Raw genomic sequence first — 18,007 nt, 5'->3', positions numbered from 1 at the left:
CCTACTTTTCGGATTTTACAATAGCAGTCACATTTCACGCACTATTTGAGACGTTCTGTGTCACTGTTAATGTGACATCCCACAAATGAAGGCTCTCTAATGAATCTGATCATATCGCAAAATGGTCCCTTGTCCTACAGCCTACAGTACATATCTTTCATATCCTAGATATGTATTATGTGAGAGCTGCTGAAAAGAAATGTAAGGACAAGACATTGTATTGATCAGTACCCAGACTGCTTGAAACTAATTAAAGGGTTTTGCAAGCAAGCAAAGCAGAACTCTTTCGGCTTTTTCTGTTACACTGTTGTGAAATTTGTTTGGCTGTTACTAGAGTTTTCTTTTGGTCTCACGATAATTATCAATTACACATACAACTGTTCAGAGTTCTCTGTGGCACTGTGCCATCCAGCTCATACAGGTGCAGTTACAGAAATGTGCTTTCCCACGTCAACAAACTCACATTTCATTATGAATACTAAAATTATGTTGAATATAATGTAATATTTATTGACATTTACAGTTTCTATAGCAACCACTAAACTCTCACCCTCAGAGCCAAACAGTCTTTACACATAGTGGCTCTGTTACACTCAGGGAATTTTTGAGTTACACTCACAAGTTCACATTTTGCAACTTTTTTTTGAAGTCACGGACAAACAGAAGCTTTGTTTACGGTTATTCTGAGAATTTATGGTACAACACAAGTGAAATTCATCCATCAAGAAACTATTCGGTTGGTACAGGAGTCATTCCACAAGCAGCCAAACTTCTTGAAAGTAATAGGAGGTGGAATCATGCTGCTACCAGGATAAAAAGAAGTTGAGATTCTGAAAGTAAGCTATTAGGTGAATCAGAAAACATCTGGGCAATTTGTATTACATTTAATGAGAACTTGTTCTTTTTAGATAAAGATATACCATAAGCTGCAGATGTAAGGCTCTTTCATTTTCCAAATCATACAGACACTCTGTAATTTGACTGTTTCTGACTCTGATTTTTCTTTGTGTTTCAACTGTAACATATTTGTGAAAAGAGAAACAACAGAAACTAGACAAAACAAAAAGGCCAGATTTTCTTCCACCTCTGCTGACCATACCTTCCAAAGCCTGCCACTGGCGGTCCCAAGGAAAACCACAGAATGGGTGTGAACACTGTCCACAGCCACTGAGGTCAGGCCCACTGATTCGAATATAGGGGTGGCCTGTAGGGGCCTGCGGAGAGCCAGGGGGTGCTGGAGATGAGCTGCCCCACAGTCCAGTTGTTCCATCTGCAGCTGAAGAGAAGATAGAGGAAACAGTTTTTTTTACAGCAAATACAGTACAAAAGAACCGCATTCTGCTGAACACTCAACTGTGAAATCTCACTCTGCTCATCTCAATCTAAAATCTTTGCTGTAACAAGAAATAAAGGAGATCAAAGTATATCATTTGCACCATAACTGACGCTCAGTTCAGACTTGTCTGGATTTGTGGACAGTATCCTAGGTGGGACTGGGAACGAAATAACTAACGATAACTACGTGATTTGGCTTATTTCTATATTTATATATAGAAATATACTGCTTTCTAAATGTATCGTCACTAATATTCCTTCTTTTGGACATTCTTTCTCACTTCTCACTTCTGCTTCATCTCTTATGTTCCTCAAACCAGAAAAGCTTAATGTCAAAATGTATTTTTTCTACTTTTCCGCATAGTCTTACCCTCTGCTTGAGGGGAGCATATCTATTCATGTCTTTTTCATCAAATGCTTTGTTGTAGTGACCATACAAGATCAATAACGGGGAAGATGCTTCCATGGACAATGACACTGCACCAGAGAGGAAATAGATGGCGATCGATAAATTGGAATCATTGATGAAGACCTGCCTGTGTGGAAGGACACAGTGCATACCTGCATGAGGTTGCTTAGTAACCACTACCACCATACATGGGACTGAACCAGTCATGTTCACCCTTGTGATTGTTTTATATTTCATTGATCCACAGTGTACAGTGTTTTCCGACACATTTACTTAATTTAAGTCAGCTATCTTTATATTATTATTGTTGTTGTTGTTGTTGTTGTTGTTGTTATCCAAGGTACCTTGTAATATAGGAAAATCACAAAGTGTAAATACAAGGAACACGTGCAGTTATAGTTAAGGTAAAGTCCATACTAGAGTCACCATGGCTTATTGGGCCAGAGATCATTCTGGTTCCTGTAGCATTAAACAGACTAGAGAGCAAACGACTCCCACACCAGTCCAGAACTTAAACAGCTGGATGGACTGGAGCTACAAGGGAAAAGAACCTCTCTCAAAGTACAGCAGCAGTGTCTGTAGTATGGACTTGAATCCACAACCTGACTTAATCATTACCTTATTTCCCATTTCTTCACAGTCCAAAGGCTTATCCACTACACCACCTCCATAGTTATATTATATGAAATTATAATTAAAATAGTATATACAGTAGAGAGCATGGATACAGAGCTGTGTATGTATATCTGTGAATGCACAGACACTCAATAAACTTAATAGGAAAGACAGAAGCTTCTCTCTCACACTCTCTACATCTTGACTTAATCATTATTTTCTTTCTCATAAAGTAAGATGTTCTCTGTCATCATTCCAAAACTGAAAGCTACATTACCAAGTAACACATGCGCTTAGTCAAAACAGGGATAAAAATATTTCAAATCAAATGCAGCATTTCGGATCTTTCTGTTGGTTTTTGTTTTTGTCCCTCACGATTGTTGTTTATTTGAACAAGTTAAATATGTACAGTATAATATATTAAGCTTTTCAGCAGCACTATCTTGTTTTTTTTCTCTGTCAGAACATTTTAGGACATTTTTTTGTGCATTATATGAATTAACGAAGAGATCCACTAAATGCTATAATAAAGTCAGCCAACTAAAGAGATTCATGGCATTTCTGTATTAGTGTGCTGAGGGTGAAGTGAGTTTAAATATACCCCATAGGTTTTACTTTGTTTTCCTGCCATGTTTTTATACTACACTTTGTTTTTATACTGTGCTTCTTTGGCTTTGTTTCAATGCTGTGTCCCATTGCTGTGACAAATTCACTATGTTACTTTTTTGTTAAGAAAAAAAGATTGTAAGTCAGAATCCTGTAGTCTACCACACTAGTTTTCCACAAAAGAATCAAAAGACCTTTCTTTGCCAAAAATGTTGTGGCATTTTTTTCTATATACATATCCCTTCATGCAAATACTAAGCATCTCACAGATCTACAGCAATCACTAAACATGAAAATTACTCTTGAAAAGCCTACTGTGACAACATCACCGTTACAGGCAGTTTGAGCTGTCTTAACTGTAGATATTTATTGCAGCCACTCAGTCTCACTTCCCAAGAAAGAAGTAATCCCCTATTCTTCAAAGTATTCCTATGAACAGAAACACCATATGATACATGTTTTAAAGAAAATCAGAACTTCTGGGCAAATCTGCCATTCAAAGGAATATGAAGTTAAAAAAGCAAGAATAAAACCTATTTTAAGATTTTTATTTTAGTTTAATATTTTTCAATGCCCTCTCCCTCACATACCCACACCTACAGTACCGTATATCACATTTCACCTCACAAACAAATGCTTGCAATCTGTAAGGATAACTGTTCTTCATTATTGTAATACTGTACATCTACGTTTCTCTTGTTTTCAGATGACATTACAAACCAAAAGTCTTGAAAATATGTACTATAGATAGAACTTGACTTGCTGCCTCCCTCTCACTCACCAAGAATTAGGAGGCCAAGCGAGAGCAACACATGTTAACAAATTAAATTTTAAGACCTGTTTGCATAGTTAAGTAGTATCAAACCCAAAGTGAATGGCAGGGGAGTGAGAATATTTCACATTTGTGTTGAAATATTGTCACTAAGACATTTATCACTCCTAGGCAGACTTCTTTTAGTCTTTATATTATGTTTCTTGTGTTATTCTCCAGGGTATTGAAAAGATAATAATATGAATAGGTACGGTCTAGCTAAAGAGCACTGACAAATACAGAAAGATCCTGGGTTAGAATTAAGTTTTAAAATGTAAAATCTCATCTTAAATGTGTTTTCCATGGCCTTAGATTCTTAATCCTTTTCTAAATTATACCTAGTTTATCGTATATTATGAAGACTACTGTATCTACAGTATTGTCTAATTTATACAAAGTGTCTTAAGTTGTCCGGTTTTGAAAGGTGCTATACAAAAATAAGATAGACTTATTGAAAAATCCTCATTCAAAGGTATGATCAACTATCTGCTTTTCTGGGTGAACAGTGACTCATTCATACCATACACACATTTTTTCATCGCACCAATATCAATTTATCGAAGCACAAAAATAAATGAATAAGTAAACAGCGAATGAAGCAAAGCAGGGTTCTTAAACAATTTCCTTTTTTTGATAACTAAAAAGGGACCTCCAGCCCAGTCTGTTCCTGCACACTATCAGAGCTGAATGAAGGGACGTTTTAAGAACAATTTGACTCCGCTTTTAATCAAGGTGGGATTAGATTTACTGCCTTCAGGAAATGTAGGTTTACATTTCTGTATTCTGGACCGAAGACGTCGTGTCAGTGAAACTGCATCAAAGGTTATTAATATTCACTTGATGAAAAATAATCTGTTCACATCACATAGACATAATAATTCAGCCTTATGCTTTCGGCTGGCTCTCGGCTACCGGACGGCTTGCTTTTTCAGCTGAAACCAATTATATCATGCATTTAACAAGCGAGGCAATTCCTCCTTTCTTTTTTAATTCACGTGGAAACAAAACGTAAATAATAACCAAGAGTGTATATTCAAAACGGAACTTCGGTTAGATACTTTTCGTGGAAAGTAAATTGAAAATGAGAAAAACAGCGATTTTGTATTGGCGTGAATTAAAAATCTGCTCCCACACGAATTCTCTCATTTTCACCAGCACTGCTCCTATTTAATCAGTGGAGAGCGTCATGTTGCACAACAACTCATATTATTTAATTATATGGTTACTGTATAATTGTATAGTTCTGCAGAATACCATGACTTCTAGGAAAAGAGAGGTAGTCAAACTAGTATAGTTTAGATTCACGCAGATAATGCAATATTTAGCAAAGCTGTTGTAATACTTCTGTAAAACATGGTCTTCTTCATATAGCATTGATAGTGCCTCTTCATATTATTTACTGAAACTCCTAATTTGATTAAATTAAGAAAACAGGTGTTTCATCTTTCCACTGTTCAAATGCTGAGTCATATATCAGTATTGTGATACGTTCGAATTTTTGTTCGCCTTTCTTATTACAAAACAGGTGTAAAATGATTGATGCAAAAAACACCTACAACATTATTTTACACTATATTAACCAGCATGTTGTCTGGTTATTAACTGTGGTTGGTTCCGTCAAAATACAAAAAGTGAGGAAAATACAGAAATGTGAAAACATGTTTTGGTACAACGCCGATACACTATCAGTAAAACAGTCAACTACAGTTTGTGTAACTTTCAGGTTTCGTGAATATCTTCACAGCACTTAAACATAAACTATTATTTTGTACATAAAATATATATTTTGATAACCAAAGGTTTGTGCTCATTATAAAGAAAAACTACTTAACTACAGTTATAAAAAGAAATGAGCAAGCTATTTTAATAATATTTTAGGCAATGTAGCTGTTCACAACAAGAAAAAGGGTTAACAGACCGCTGCTTCTTTCAATTCATTATGAATCACTGGTGGAACTGCAGACATTTCTCTATAGTTGACACATTATTCAGATCCAGCTGAGACATGATTGTGCTATTTCGTTTAGTAATACGACTTGTCATTTTAAAAAAAAATCTGTTATACATATGTTAATATATTTACAACTTCTGAAACAAATAAGTTAAAAAAAGCACTAGCCGGTGAAACGCTGCTGGTCTTAAGCACGACAGAAATGCTTCCTAAATTGTCTGTCACTGTCAGCAACGTTCTCTCCATCACACAACACTCCAGATGCTTGCGGTGGCGGATTCTGACCTTCTTGGGTTTTAAGAGAGTGTTGGCAAAAAAGTGACTCGAGAAACTAATTTGTGCCTTGTGAACAATGGCATTATATGGTGTATGCATGGGCCTGTGGGCGAAAGAGGTTTCGGATACAATCGAGTAGTTTCCACTTAATGTTATGTGAACTGTCATGTCTAAACGTGCTGTCTTGATAGTGTGGGAATCTCGCAATATTTGTGAAGCCATCATCGGAAAGCTTTTTTTAATCCACGTAAAACGTTCCCAACCAAAATTCACAAAATAAAAAAAAGAATTTTCGAAAAGTCATCAAAAACACGCATCTTCTTTGTGGGGAGGCATCCCACATCCCACAAAGATGTACAAAGATGTACATACACATCCTCAATCGTTGAACGCTTACTGTCAGAACACTTCAGCAAATGTTTTGTTTCAGGCTGACTCTTGATTGCGGTCAGTTTCGGTAATGCACCCAAAAAAAAAAACACATAGTTCTACTTAAATGAATATTAATCAGATTAAATTAAATACAACTTCCGACCTTTTAAGAGGAAAAAAATAATTCTTAGCGGGGGAACCAGTTTTGAACTCCGCCCTTTCAAAAACACGCAGACTATCAGTCCACAAAATTTCACAGACCCCGCTCCAGTTCCCACAACCTCCAAATACTTTTGGCAGCTCTTCCTCGCAATAGCATAACCAAAGACAACCGCGTGATCTGGGAGAATGTCTTCTCCGCACAACTTAGTTATGATTCATCCTTCGTAAAATGTAACGTCTGGCAACAAAGAGCAGAGTGAATTTCACACTAACGTACTTAGCACAAATCACAGCGAATGGCCCACACATTGCACACAGCGTACTCCACAAACATACTGTATACAGTAGGTTATTATAGTAGTGGGCGGTTAGCAAAGAAAGCGTATCTCAATGTATTTAAACACGTGCAAATGCAATGAAAACATTCCTTTAACCAGCAAGTTACATTGGTAGCAACATTTTACAATCGCACTGTGTAATCACAGCTTGCAGTTCTCTGTGTTGTGTGCTGTATCGATACTTCATGAACAACATTCTCTCAAGCACAACAAATCAAGCCTCAAGTGTATGGTTTCGAGAAACATAGCCAGATTTTCTGTTTCAGATCATTAAACGGCGCACCGCAAATGCTTATTGCACTTGCGTTGTGCTAATGGTTTTGAGTTTTACGTTTTTCAACAATAAAATAATTGGCAAACCACAGTTTGAACCGCTTGCTTTCTGAGATATTTTACTCACCACAATTTTTTGTTTAGCGACGCACTCCGCTCCCGAGCCCTGGATAACACTGTCTAGCACCTGCACATCTGGAGAACCAGGTGAACTAGAACATTTTTTTCTGCCATCTCTGATAACTTTTTCAATTTCAGAAAACGGGTAGACACACAAAGCCGTGTTTTTATTGGACTTTGCAAAAACTCCGAATAAGAACTCCTCGGGGTTTTGTTTGTCGGAAACGTAGATCCGTGCCGGGTACACTGACACAATCCTATTGTAAATGTTACCGTTGGAGCCGCACTGTAATCCCATTTGGATGTAGGACTCGGTTAGCTTTCTGCTTTCTGTAGCCGACTTTCGTTTACTTTCACTGTCCAGACAAATTCTCGCCAATATACTGTTAGGATGATTTTCTTTCTGCCCCTGATTGGCATCATTGTTAATTGCGATGTAAGAATAACTCTTCTCGATAAAGGCATGGACAAAGCTCAGCTTGTTTTTGGTCTTGACCTCTTGTTTTATTTTAAAAACGTTGTCTTCAGAGGGGTTAATATCATAGGTGAAAAGCTTGGACAGGTCGTTTAAGTTGAGAGACCTGATGGCTATCTCGGGGGTGTTTTCGAACCTCAAGTCTTCTTTTGTATAATTTTTCGGAAAGAAAGGGGTTCCCACCCCCGTGTAGGTGGCCCCGACCAAAAGCCGAGTGTTCCCGGCAGGGCCCCTGAGAATGAGTCCCACGGTTGACGCGTTGGGGTGGTTGGCGGCGATATTCAACATGCTTGGGAAAACGGTCACCTTATTCTCACCCTGCGGGGGAAATTTCACAGCGATTTCAGAAATGTTCCCCAGTTTCCTCAGCTCACAAAACCCTTGGTACACCGATCCACACACGACGACAACCCCCTGCTCCTGGTCGAGCTGCAGGAGTTTGTTGTAGTTGTCAGTCTGCACTTTGGGGTGCTCGCAAATCGTCTGGGGCAACTGCGGTGCATGGCACAGCAAGCTGTCGTTCACCGGCCCGGTTTTCTCTTCAATTTCGAGGCTTAAAGTCCCGTTCAGTTGATAAATCCTGTTAACTGTCGCCAGATATACCTTTCTGGAGTGTTCATCCACTGCGAAATTGTTGGTCTGCTGGAGAGACGTGAACTTCTGCTGGAGCTGCAGCGCACAGCCAAAGTGCTGGCGAATACTCAAACAGGAGACCAGAATCAAGACGCCAAGAAGTAGAACAACTCTGTCCGAAGGAGGCATTTTTCCTTCTTGCTGGTTTCAGCGCGTAATGCACTGAGGGGTGCATTGAGCAAGAGAAAATAATGTGTTCTTCACTATAACAATCCAAGAGGAAAACCTGTTTCCTGCTTAAACGCCTAAACACAGAATGACGTGATTAAGAGTCGTGCTTCCTTTTTCTTAAAGCAGCAACCACTGTCAGCGAATGATCTTTCCCTTCAACACTTCACAGATTACTGATACCGCAGGTTCCTGTACCCAGGGGACATTTTTAGATGCAGGGCTCTTTTTCTTTTTTCGAATGTCTTTTTCTTATTTTCTTTGCGTTTGTGCGAAACAAAAAAAAGGGGGCAATTCGGGGAGATAATGCAAACTACCGTATTAGACGAAAAGTTTTGAATTGGCCGTAATGTGATCGGGTAATTTTTGGCGACGCAACAGGTTTTGTTTAAAGGAAGGCTACCAAGGCACACTAGAACAATTATGTATATGTTATATAACTTGTAACGTTTAAACTTCACAGTGAGACATTTGAGATAGAAAATTAAAAACATGTGTCCATGCTATCTTAAGGACAAGCTTTAGGTGATTGTTGTGGGCAATAGTAGTTGACAAATATTTCTAACAGGGTATAATCACTCTATAAGGGACTGTGATATAGCCTACATAAAATAGTCGACAAGCATTGGCAAAGCGATAAGGTGAGAAATATTGTGCAATGCTTTATAATAGGACTAAACCACCAGACCACAATTCTAAATCAACACAGAGGCGCCTCCCTAGAAACAAAATGCTTGTGCTTCAGGCGTTCACTGTACAAACTGGTACAACGGATAGTAAATTGAAATGTATTAAATCTTTATTAAAATATATTCCTTTGTGCAACAGTGTATACAGAATGATGTGTTTTTATGAATTCTTCAGCCTCGTGTGGTTAAAGAGACGAATATATTTAGCTGGTCTTAGCATTTAATGGAACCAGTGTCCTTCCTAATTATTCAACTCGAGCTAATTTCACTTTTAACCAACCCCCCCCCCCTTCATTTTACACCTGCAGGCTGTCTTGGGTTATTCACTTTGGTGAAGGTAACACAATACAGTACTACAAACAGCTCAACGAAAGTGTATCCTATTCAAAACGTCCTCAGACACATTTTTTTCTAGTTCGCTAACATACTGTATGCCAAGCATCCCTTTAAATGTAAAACACAATCATTCTGTTTAATGCTAATAGCCGATGTGCTTCCCGACTCCTCACACAAGTGGTCCAAGATTAGCGGAAACCTTCCTCAGGTTAGCACACCAATTTGTTTCAGAACTGATAAAGCAGACTTATCTGATTTCTCTTATTAAGGCGAAGGATGTCTGCATTGTAACGACTGGCCACCAGTATTTGTATCGTCTTGATAAGGTAGGCTCATTTAAAAGCTTTTTATGATTGTGCTTATCCGTTAAGTGGGTTAAAATTAGAAGCCAGCCAGATACCCAAAACGTGGCAGAGCACACTCGGGTTATTATGCTGTCAATTAATTCAAAGCAAATGGACCTCCCACAATGAACGTGTTCTAATAATCCCTAAATACGGAAGTGGGTTATATTTGAGAAACAAAAGGTTTCTTCTGAATCAAATTGGACAAACATAGTAGGGATGGATATCCCTCGTCCGGGAGAGCCACAGCCTTGCTGATCCACCCTTACAGAATCAGGTTCTAAATATATTTAACAGTTTCGTCTTCAGCACCTTAGCTGGCGATTTAAGTGATTGCGTATTTAAAAGATTTTAACATACTGTACAGTACCGGCTCCTTGTATCTCTAAAGCTACATATCCATCCATTTCCTAAGAACTTTATCCAATATAGGGTCCCAGAGAAGCTGGAACCTATCCTGGCAAGTAATGGACACAAGGCAGGATGAAACCTGGACAGGATCCTTGTCCACTGCAGGGCACACACAGATACAGCAAGATGATTTTCCCAGAAGTAAATTAACCTTCTAGCATTTCTTTGGACTGTGGATGGAAACTCACATGAACATGGAGAGAACATGCATACTCCACACAGATAGTGACCATGGGCCCCAGTCCTGCAAGGCAGCAATGCTGATCACTACACCACCGTGCCACACTCAAGCACCACAGTTGATCAGTTTTAATTTACTTGAATCCATTAATTTTCTAAAGTAGTCCAATGTAATTATTTACCATAGTGATTGTTTAAAATTACTGGTTTAAGGCAGCTCTATTTTATAAGATCTTGTTCGATTATGCCTCTTTATGTTCACAGTGACTATCCCTACAGTATGGAATGATGTAAAACAATGTGGTCCAGAAGGTCAGTTTTATTTCAGATTAGAAGTTATTGACTTTAATCATCTTATTATTAACATAATCGGACCACAACACCAGCTTTTAACAGCTCTTCAGGTGCTACTGCTTTAAAAAGGATTTAGAAAACGTACAGGCACACCATCAATTAAGGTGTGGAGTTGGACCATCCTATTTTGAAAGATATTTTAAAAAAGCATAATATTCTCAGACTAACAAAAAGTTGCATATTACTTACAGACCTGGGATCAAATAAGTCTCAGATCTCTAGTAAATTGAGTTTTTAGAAGTGAGTGACCGATGCCTATTGGCCCTCATCTACAATGAATCTACAGCACTAAAAAACGGAGATTAAAAAAGCAAACAGCAACACAAGCTGTTTTAACGTTTGTGAAGATACATTTGTAATAGAAACAATAACTTACATTACAAAAAAATATTAAAGAATGCAAATAAATTTAGGTCGAGTGCAAAGGACTTCATTCTCAGGAACCCCTTTTTTTAAATTACAGATTATCAATCAAAATCGTTAGGCCCAGTGTCCCGGAACACCAAGGAAATTTCCTGTCGCAACGAAGTGTGCAGAGAACTGGGAAGGAATATATGGAGTAAATACCATTTTTCTCCGACGTTAAGAAATGGGAAGATAAAGGCACATCCCTGGTCATCAGTCTTTGCGCTGACAGGCAAGCAGGGTCTGTTTATCTTGGCCCATAGTCCACCGCTCTTAATCAAGCACAGAGCTGGGGGCAGGAAGGTGTCCCGATAACACACGGGGTGGTTGATTGCCAGAAATAGTGCTCCAAGAAAACCGAGGCCGCGCTCACAGTTTGACCAGGAAACAGAAGTGAGTAAAAGGTTGGAGGCTATGTGGGTCAGGGGTGGCTCAGGTCGGACGTTGCATCCCGGAGTACTGCAACGCTAAAGTCCTCTATGCTTATATCTTAAGGATCGACCGTAGTTAAGAACTGCGCTCTACGCGCATACAGTACGTGACGCACTGGAAAACGACCATTTCATGTCACATAGGGAAGTGTCTGAACTATAGAGGCTGTCAATAATGTTTGAAAACTTACCCTTTGTTTCAAAATGTAATACTGGTAAAAAGCAAGCAGTCCAAAAAGTATGGTAAGCATACACGGGATAAAGTGTAGGTCTACTTTGACTGCAGATCTATGGGAACCTGTGATTCGTGCAGCTGAGCGTCTAAATTACATTTACTGCTTGTTTTGCTAACAGATAAGGAAAGAACAACTAATGAAGTTAATGCAGAGTAGCACAACTCCAGTCCTGGAGGAGCAGACGGTTTCTGGTTTTCTTTCCGCTTAAGCTTTTTATGACCTAATTGAACATTATTTGCTTAGTCGGACAAGTTGCAGCATTGCCTTTTGCTTAAGAAGCTGGAGATTTTAAGACGCCCATAAAACCGCATGGAAACTGGAAAACTGTTAATTGAGTTGTCCATTTCCTGCAGTTAACACCAATAAAAGGTTAAATAAAAAGTTCCCTGTGTGTCTCATTAATTGTATTTTTAGGCATTGTGTAAATGCAGAAATATCTACTGATCACAAATAAGGACATGTGGAAGATGTTAGTCAATGACTAATCCAATGGCCATACATCACCAAACTTCTAACTGGATTGTTTATTCATTAACAATGCATGCAGTTTTACATAGAATTGCAATGCTTGTACCAGTGGTTTCATGTTTTGTAATTACTTCCATCCATGCCGTTTGAGTTTAAAATGCAATTGCCCACTTAACTGGGTGATTTTACCTGACTGTTTACATTTCTTTACTGATTCCAGCTTTTTAAAAATACCTCTTGCATCTTTCCCATCTTTCTAGAGCAATAAAGAGCAACAGGGATAATAAATCATCCATATATTTACCTATAATCAAATAAGGAAAAACTATGATGCTCTTCTGAGTTTTGATGTCTCTGTTGACATTTCCTTTTTTTTGTCAAACATTCATCCATTTTCCAACACAGAATCATGGGGCAGCTGGAGCCCATCCTGGCAAGCAACCGGCACAAGGCGGGATACACCCTGGAGGGGATGCCAGTTCCTCACAGGGTACCTGCAGACACACTCACACCAGGCCAATTTTGCAGAAGCCAATAAACCTACTAATATGATTTTGGCCTGTGAGAGGAAATCCGACCACCCAGAGGAAATGCACTCAAACATGGGGAGAACATACAAACTCCACGCAGATAGCACCCCAGTCCCAGTGCTGGGAGGCAACAATGCTGTCCATTGTGCCACTCTTTTATCAACTGGTTATTATAAGTTTTAGAATAAAAAAAACCACAACAAAACAACTCGCAGTATCCTACACCCACCAGGTTCTGCCAAAATACTCGTAGTGTGAATTCAGACACCTATGACTGAAGTACCATTAAAAAAATAATAATTTGACCATGTTCTCAGCAATGTTTCCAAATCCAAGCCTCCATAGTCATGTCATTGGCACCATGGCCCCGTATAAATAAGGCATCTGTATCAATAAGGCCAAAATACAGTAGGTGAGGCTCCAGTGATACTGGGGGGAGAATTCAGAGGTTCCTAATGCAGAGCCAACACATTTTTAGTTGTACTAACTAATTCTCCATTTCTGTAGCTCAGAGAAACCAGGATGGGAGTTATCATTTGGCGAGAGTGCTAGGTGAGAGCATGCAATATCCTTGTTTAGAACAGTGGACAAAGTAGAGGAAACCTGTTTCCAAAACATAAGCCCTCTCTCCCACAACACGGGCAAGAAGTTGTCTTGTAGTGACCCACCAGAGCTTACACTTCCTGCCGAGATTTCCAATTAAGCACAAAGCAGTGAATAAAGGCTCAAAGAGGGAAATAACAATGCAAGCACACATAGAAAAATCTTCATAGATTTTTAGTCGCATTTTCCCTGCAGTAGTGATCCTTGGAAATACTGCAAAATTCTCACCAATAAATAACGATGCTTTTTGTTTCCTTGCTATGGGTTTAAAAAAAAACATGCTTAATCATAACATGAAATTGATTCCTGTTTTAATGTAGTAAAAAAAGCCAGTGGAACTTCAGATCTTTTCATGTCAAAATTGTGCTGTTAGAATTTTGGCTCCTGACATTATCAAAAAGAATATGCTGTCAGGATCTTGATCTTGTGAGATAAGGTAATGCAGTAATAAGATCCTCCTAGCTCTCTCAGCCATGTGTGTTGCAGTAAGACTTCTGTTTTAACAACCAATTTCAGTCACAACTGAAAACAGACCAAACTTAAAATCAGATTTCAACATCATTTCCTACTGCATGTAACACTGAGATTTTTTCCCCCTTGATGTATGTTGTTTCACAGCCTTACAAAGCAAAATGTTCTTTGAGGTTCTTTTTGCAGTTCACAGCATCTAAACATTAACACTACGATCAAACATAATACAGGCAAACATCACAATACAAACTGACAGATCAAAAGTTGTCACAGCGTAACCTCCAAGACAAGTTAACATTTGGGTATATCTGTGGAATTCTGAACCCACTGAAGCTAAGCAGGTGTGAGCCTGGTCAGTACCTGGATGGGAGACCTCCTGGAAAAAACTAAGGTTGCTGCTGGAAGAGGTGTTAGTGGGGCCAGCAGGGGGTGCTCACCCTGTGGTCCATGTGGGTCCTAATGCCCCAGTATAGTGACGGGGACACTATACTGTAAACAGGCGCCGTCCTTCGGATGAGACGTAAAACCGAGGTCCTGACTCTCTGTGGTCATTAAAAATCCCAGGGCGCTTCTCGAAAAGAGTAGGGGTGTAACCCCGGTGTCCTGGCCAAATTTCCAATTGGCCCTTACCAATCATGGCCTCCTAATAATCCCCCTCTATGAATTGGCTACATTACTCTGCTCTCCTCCCCACTGAGAGCTGATGTGTGGTGAGCGTTCTGGCGCACTATGGCTGCCGTCGCATCATCCAGGTGGATGCTGCACATTGGTGGTGGTGGAGGGGAGTCCCCATTACCTGTAAAGCGCTTTGAGTGGAGTGTCCAGAAAAGCGCTATATAAGTGTAAGCAATTATTATTATTATTATTATTATTATAATTCTGACTGATTGTCTTTTGTTCCATTTAATAATGTTATCATTTTAGAATTGTTTTGAAATGCACCCTAGATACTGCAATTTATAGAAGCAAGGAAATTGTAATATTAGTGGTACTTAGAACCGAAATGGTATAAACATTCTATCAAGGATATTCAGTGTTATGTCTGAATCAGAGCACAAATTGTGGCTGTTATTTCAAAGTGATAGTGAGGAGCAATTTCCTGTCTCTCTCCCATGATGGTAGTTTGGCAATAAAGCGGGTGTTTGTCTTGTGCTTTCCCTTGTTGTTTCTGAAAACAGTGTCAGTTTCTCTGCAGCAGTACTTAACTGGCGAGGCCTGAGAGGAGGGCACTCAATGTCCTCAATATGCTTCCTTTCAGATAAAGCTGAGGTATCTCGGGGCAGCCCTGAGATAGATTTACTGTACACCCTCCACAGCTGTTGGCTGCATCAGAGGCATACAGCAGCTTACACAACTTGCATTCTGGCCAAAAAAAGAAATTACCCCTTGCAAATCAGTGGTCACAAGAGGAGACTACATACAAGTGCATTTAAAAAACAGAAAACAGAAGGCACTTACCCAAAGGGTTGTGGGAGTCTGGAACAAACCACACAGCCATGTTCTTGAAGGCCTCTTTCAAAAAGTGGGTGGATGAGATTCTTGGATAAATTAAATACTAACTACCTAAAAGCCTTAATGAGCGAAATAGCCACCTCTTATTTGTAGCCCTCCTCATGGTATATTTAATGCGTGGTTATTCCTTTATTTTTTACAACTTGGGAAATTATAAAAAAATAACTGTTAAGCACAAATAAGAATACAATGGAGTGTGTTAGGGTAAATGTGGTACCATCATTCTAATTTGTTTGTTAACTTTTTAACAAAGGATGCAGCATACTTTGAAATATTAAATCAATATATTGGGGTGATTTTTCAAAAACCGTAACAGTTATATCTTTAAAATCAAATATGTAGGACTGGAAGGTGCTGATTTCAGTCCTGCTGGTTACTAAGAATGGTTCTGGTGCACCTGTGAATAATAGTGCTCTTCAGATACCAGCTGCAGGTTAATGTGGTATTCCTGTTTCGATATCCCAAGGGGTAGGAAATTGTTAATGAAATAATTCTACATGTGAATGGGTAGTGTTGTATGCTGTGTAGGCTGGTATTTTCTCCAGGCGTTTTGGAATCTTTGACTGTGCTGCATCAATGATCCTCTTATTCATGATGCATTTTTTACTGTAAACCCAAATTGGCACTGGAGACATGACATCATTACCAGTTCCCATAGTCTTTTCTGCAGCACATGGCCAGGGGCAATATGATTCTCCATTCACTGGTGAAATTAAAGTCACTGGCTGGTAAATATAGTCCAGCTTCTGTTACAGTTTTATTTCTTTTATTTGTAACATCTCTTATAACAGAATATTTAAATATTTTAGATAACCACACATGCATTTAACTGTTTTTTACAAAGCCAATTTGAGGAAAATAAAAACAACAACAACAATTCTAATTGAATTCTAAGTGAAGTCTATCCCAAATTTGGAGAATATCTAGAAACTAAGAACATCAGAGAGATTACAAAACGAAATGAAGCCAATTAGCCCATCTACCCCATGTGGAAATTTGGAACACAGGGTGTTCATTTGGGCAATTGTAAGTGACCAACATCCAGATATTTTTAAAACTAAAATAGTTTAGAACACGGCTTGTCAAAAAACAAAGTAGAGGTTAACCTTCATAAAAGTGATGGACAGCCACAGGGCTAAAAATCATTCTATGATTGTTAAGACAATCTTTACCACAGTCTAGATTTACTCCACAAAGAGCATTTTAATGTGTCAAATTAGGAATAAGGTCACCTGAGGTCTTTAAGAAAGAAAATTCAAAAGGCAGTACTGCCACCTGTTGGTATATTACTTATCTGGCAACATAAAATCACTTCACAGGATGATCACTATGGAGCTGTGCCAAAATTTAAATTGTAAGTGGTAAGATTATTATTTTATATTTCATTTCATGGAAGTCATAATTCAGATGTGAAGTAATTAAACAAACCAAAATGGCTTAAGAAATGCACAGGTTTTTCATAGTTCAGACCAGACATCTGTTTTCCTGCTAGATTGTGTCTACCTATTTCCCAGGCCACACTGCAAACCATTAAGTAGAACCAAATAGAGCTAAAGGTATTTTGGTATTGTAGAAGACAGAAAATATTAGATTTAAACATATTTATATGGATGTATCCTATTCTGAATTGTCTTAGGATGTTACAGTACATTTACAGTAGTATAAATACAGTATACAGTATAGTTACTGCACATATTTCTGTGCCAAAAAAACTCTGTTAATGTACTCATTTTTATTTTTGTATTTAGTATTTTTTTTAAAAGCACAGTGAACTCTGCGTTTTGGAGCCTCTGCTGCTCGAAACGCAGACACGCAAACACCGGCACCAGGGCCAATTTTCCAAGAAGCCAATTAACATACCAGTTTGTCTTTAGACTGTGGAAGAAACCCACACAAACATGGGGAAAATGTTCTAAGTCCGCACAGACAGGTCCCCAGGAATTGAACCCAGAGCCACAGAGCTGAAAGGCAGCAATGCTAACCACTGCATCACTGTGCTGCACTATAGGATTCATTTTAATTCTAAATTAAAATTTTAAAGGAGCCGTCTTAGGTCTCCTGGCTCTTATATTCCAGTTATGATCTTTCTCTTTTTTTTACTAAAACAGCTTGACACTTTTAGTTAACTCGAAGTGAAATTAATTTTTGTAATAGAACACTGTTTCACGTCTTGCATCTCAAGCATTGTATAAGAACACATGAATGTACAAAAGGAAAAACATAGAAACATGCTTTAGTTAAAAGACTGCATTAAAGCATGCCTTAAAACATTGTACATACTCAGAATTTCTTATCGATAAAGGCAAAGATCTCCACAGTTTAGGTGCTTTTACCTCTTCTTGAAATAATGTCCCATGTGCCTGATGGGTGCAGTTAATTGTCAGCACCTCAAGGCATGACATCTACATCTGTTTTCTTGAAGTAAGCTTTCAGAGTGTCTTTCTAGCATTTGATTTGAGCATCATAGGATCTTAGATGGAGGTAAGCTCCACC

The 18,007-nt window shown here is 38.6% G+C and overlaps 1 protein-coding gene across 1 annotated transcript in view; it reads right to left on the bottom strand.

Annotated features, from left to right (window-relative positions):
- The window catches only part of plxnd1 (plexin D1), a 59,490-nt gene extending 50,832 nt beyond the window's left edge, over nt 1–8,658 (bottom strand). The window contains exons 1-2 of the mRNA XM_088636491.1: nt 7,276–8,658; nt 1,100–1,276 (exon numbers count right to left, since the gene is read on the bottom strand). Of these exons, the coding sequence (XP_088492617.1) occupies nt 1,100–1,276; nt 7,276–8,505 (1,407 nt within the window). The 5' untranslated portion in view covers nt 8,506–8,658. The remainder of the gene's footprint in view (nt 1–1,099; nt 1,277–7,275) is intronic.
- Between the last annotated feature and the right edge of the window lie 9,349 nt (nt 8,659–18,007).

This window comes from Lepisosteus platostomus, chromosome 6, assembly GCF_059453375.1.
Source record: "Lepisosteus platostomus isolate fLepPlt1 chromosome 6, fLepPlt1.hap1, whole genome shotgun sequence".
In the NCBI taxonomy this organism is placed as follows: Eukaryota; Metazoa; Chordata; class Actinopteri; order Semionotiformes; family Lepisosteidae; genus Lepisosteus; species Lepisosteus platostomus.
The sequence above is the reverse complement of the archived record's forward strand: the minus strand, read 5'-3'. Positions and strand labels throughout refer to the sequence as shown.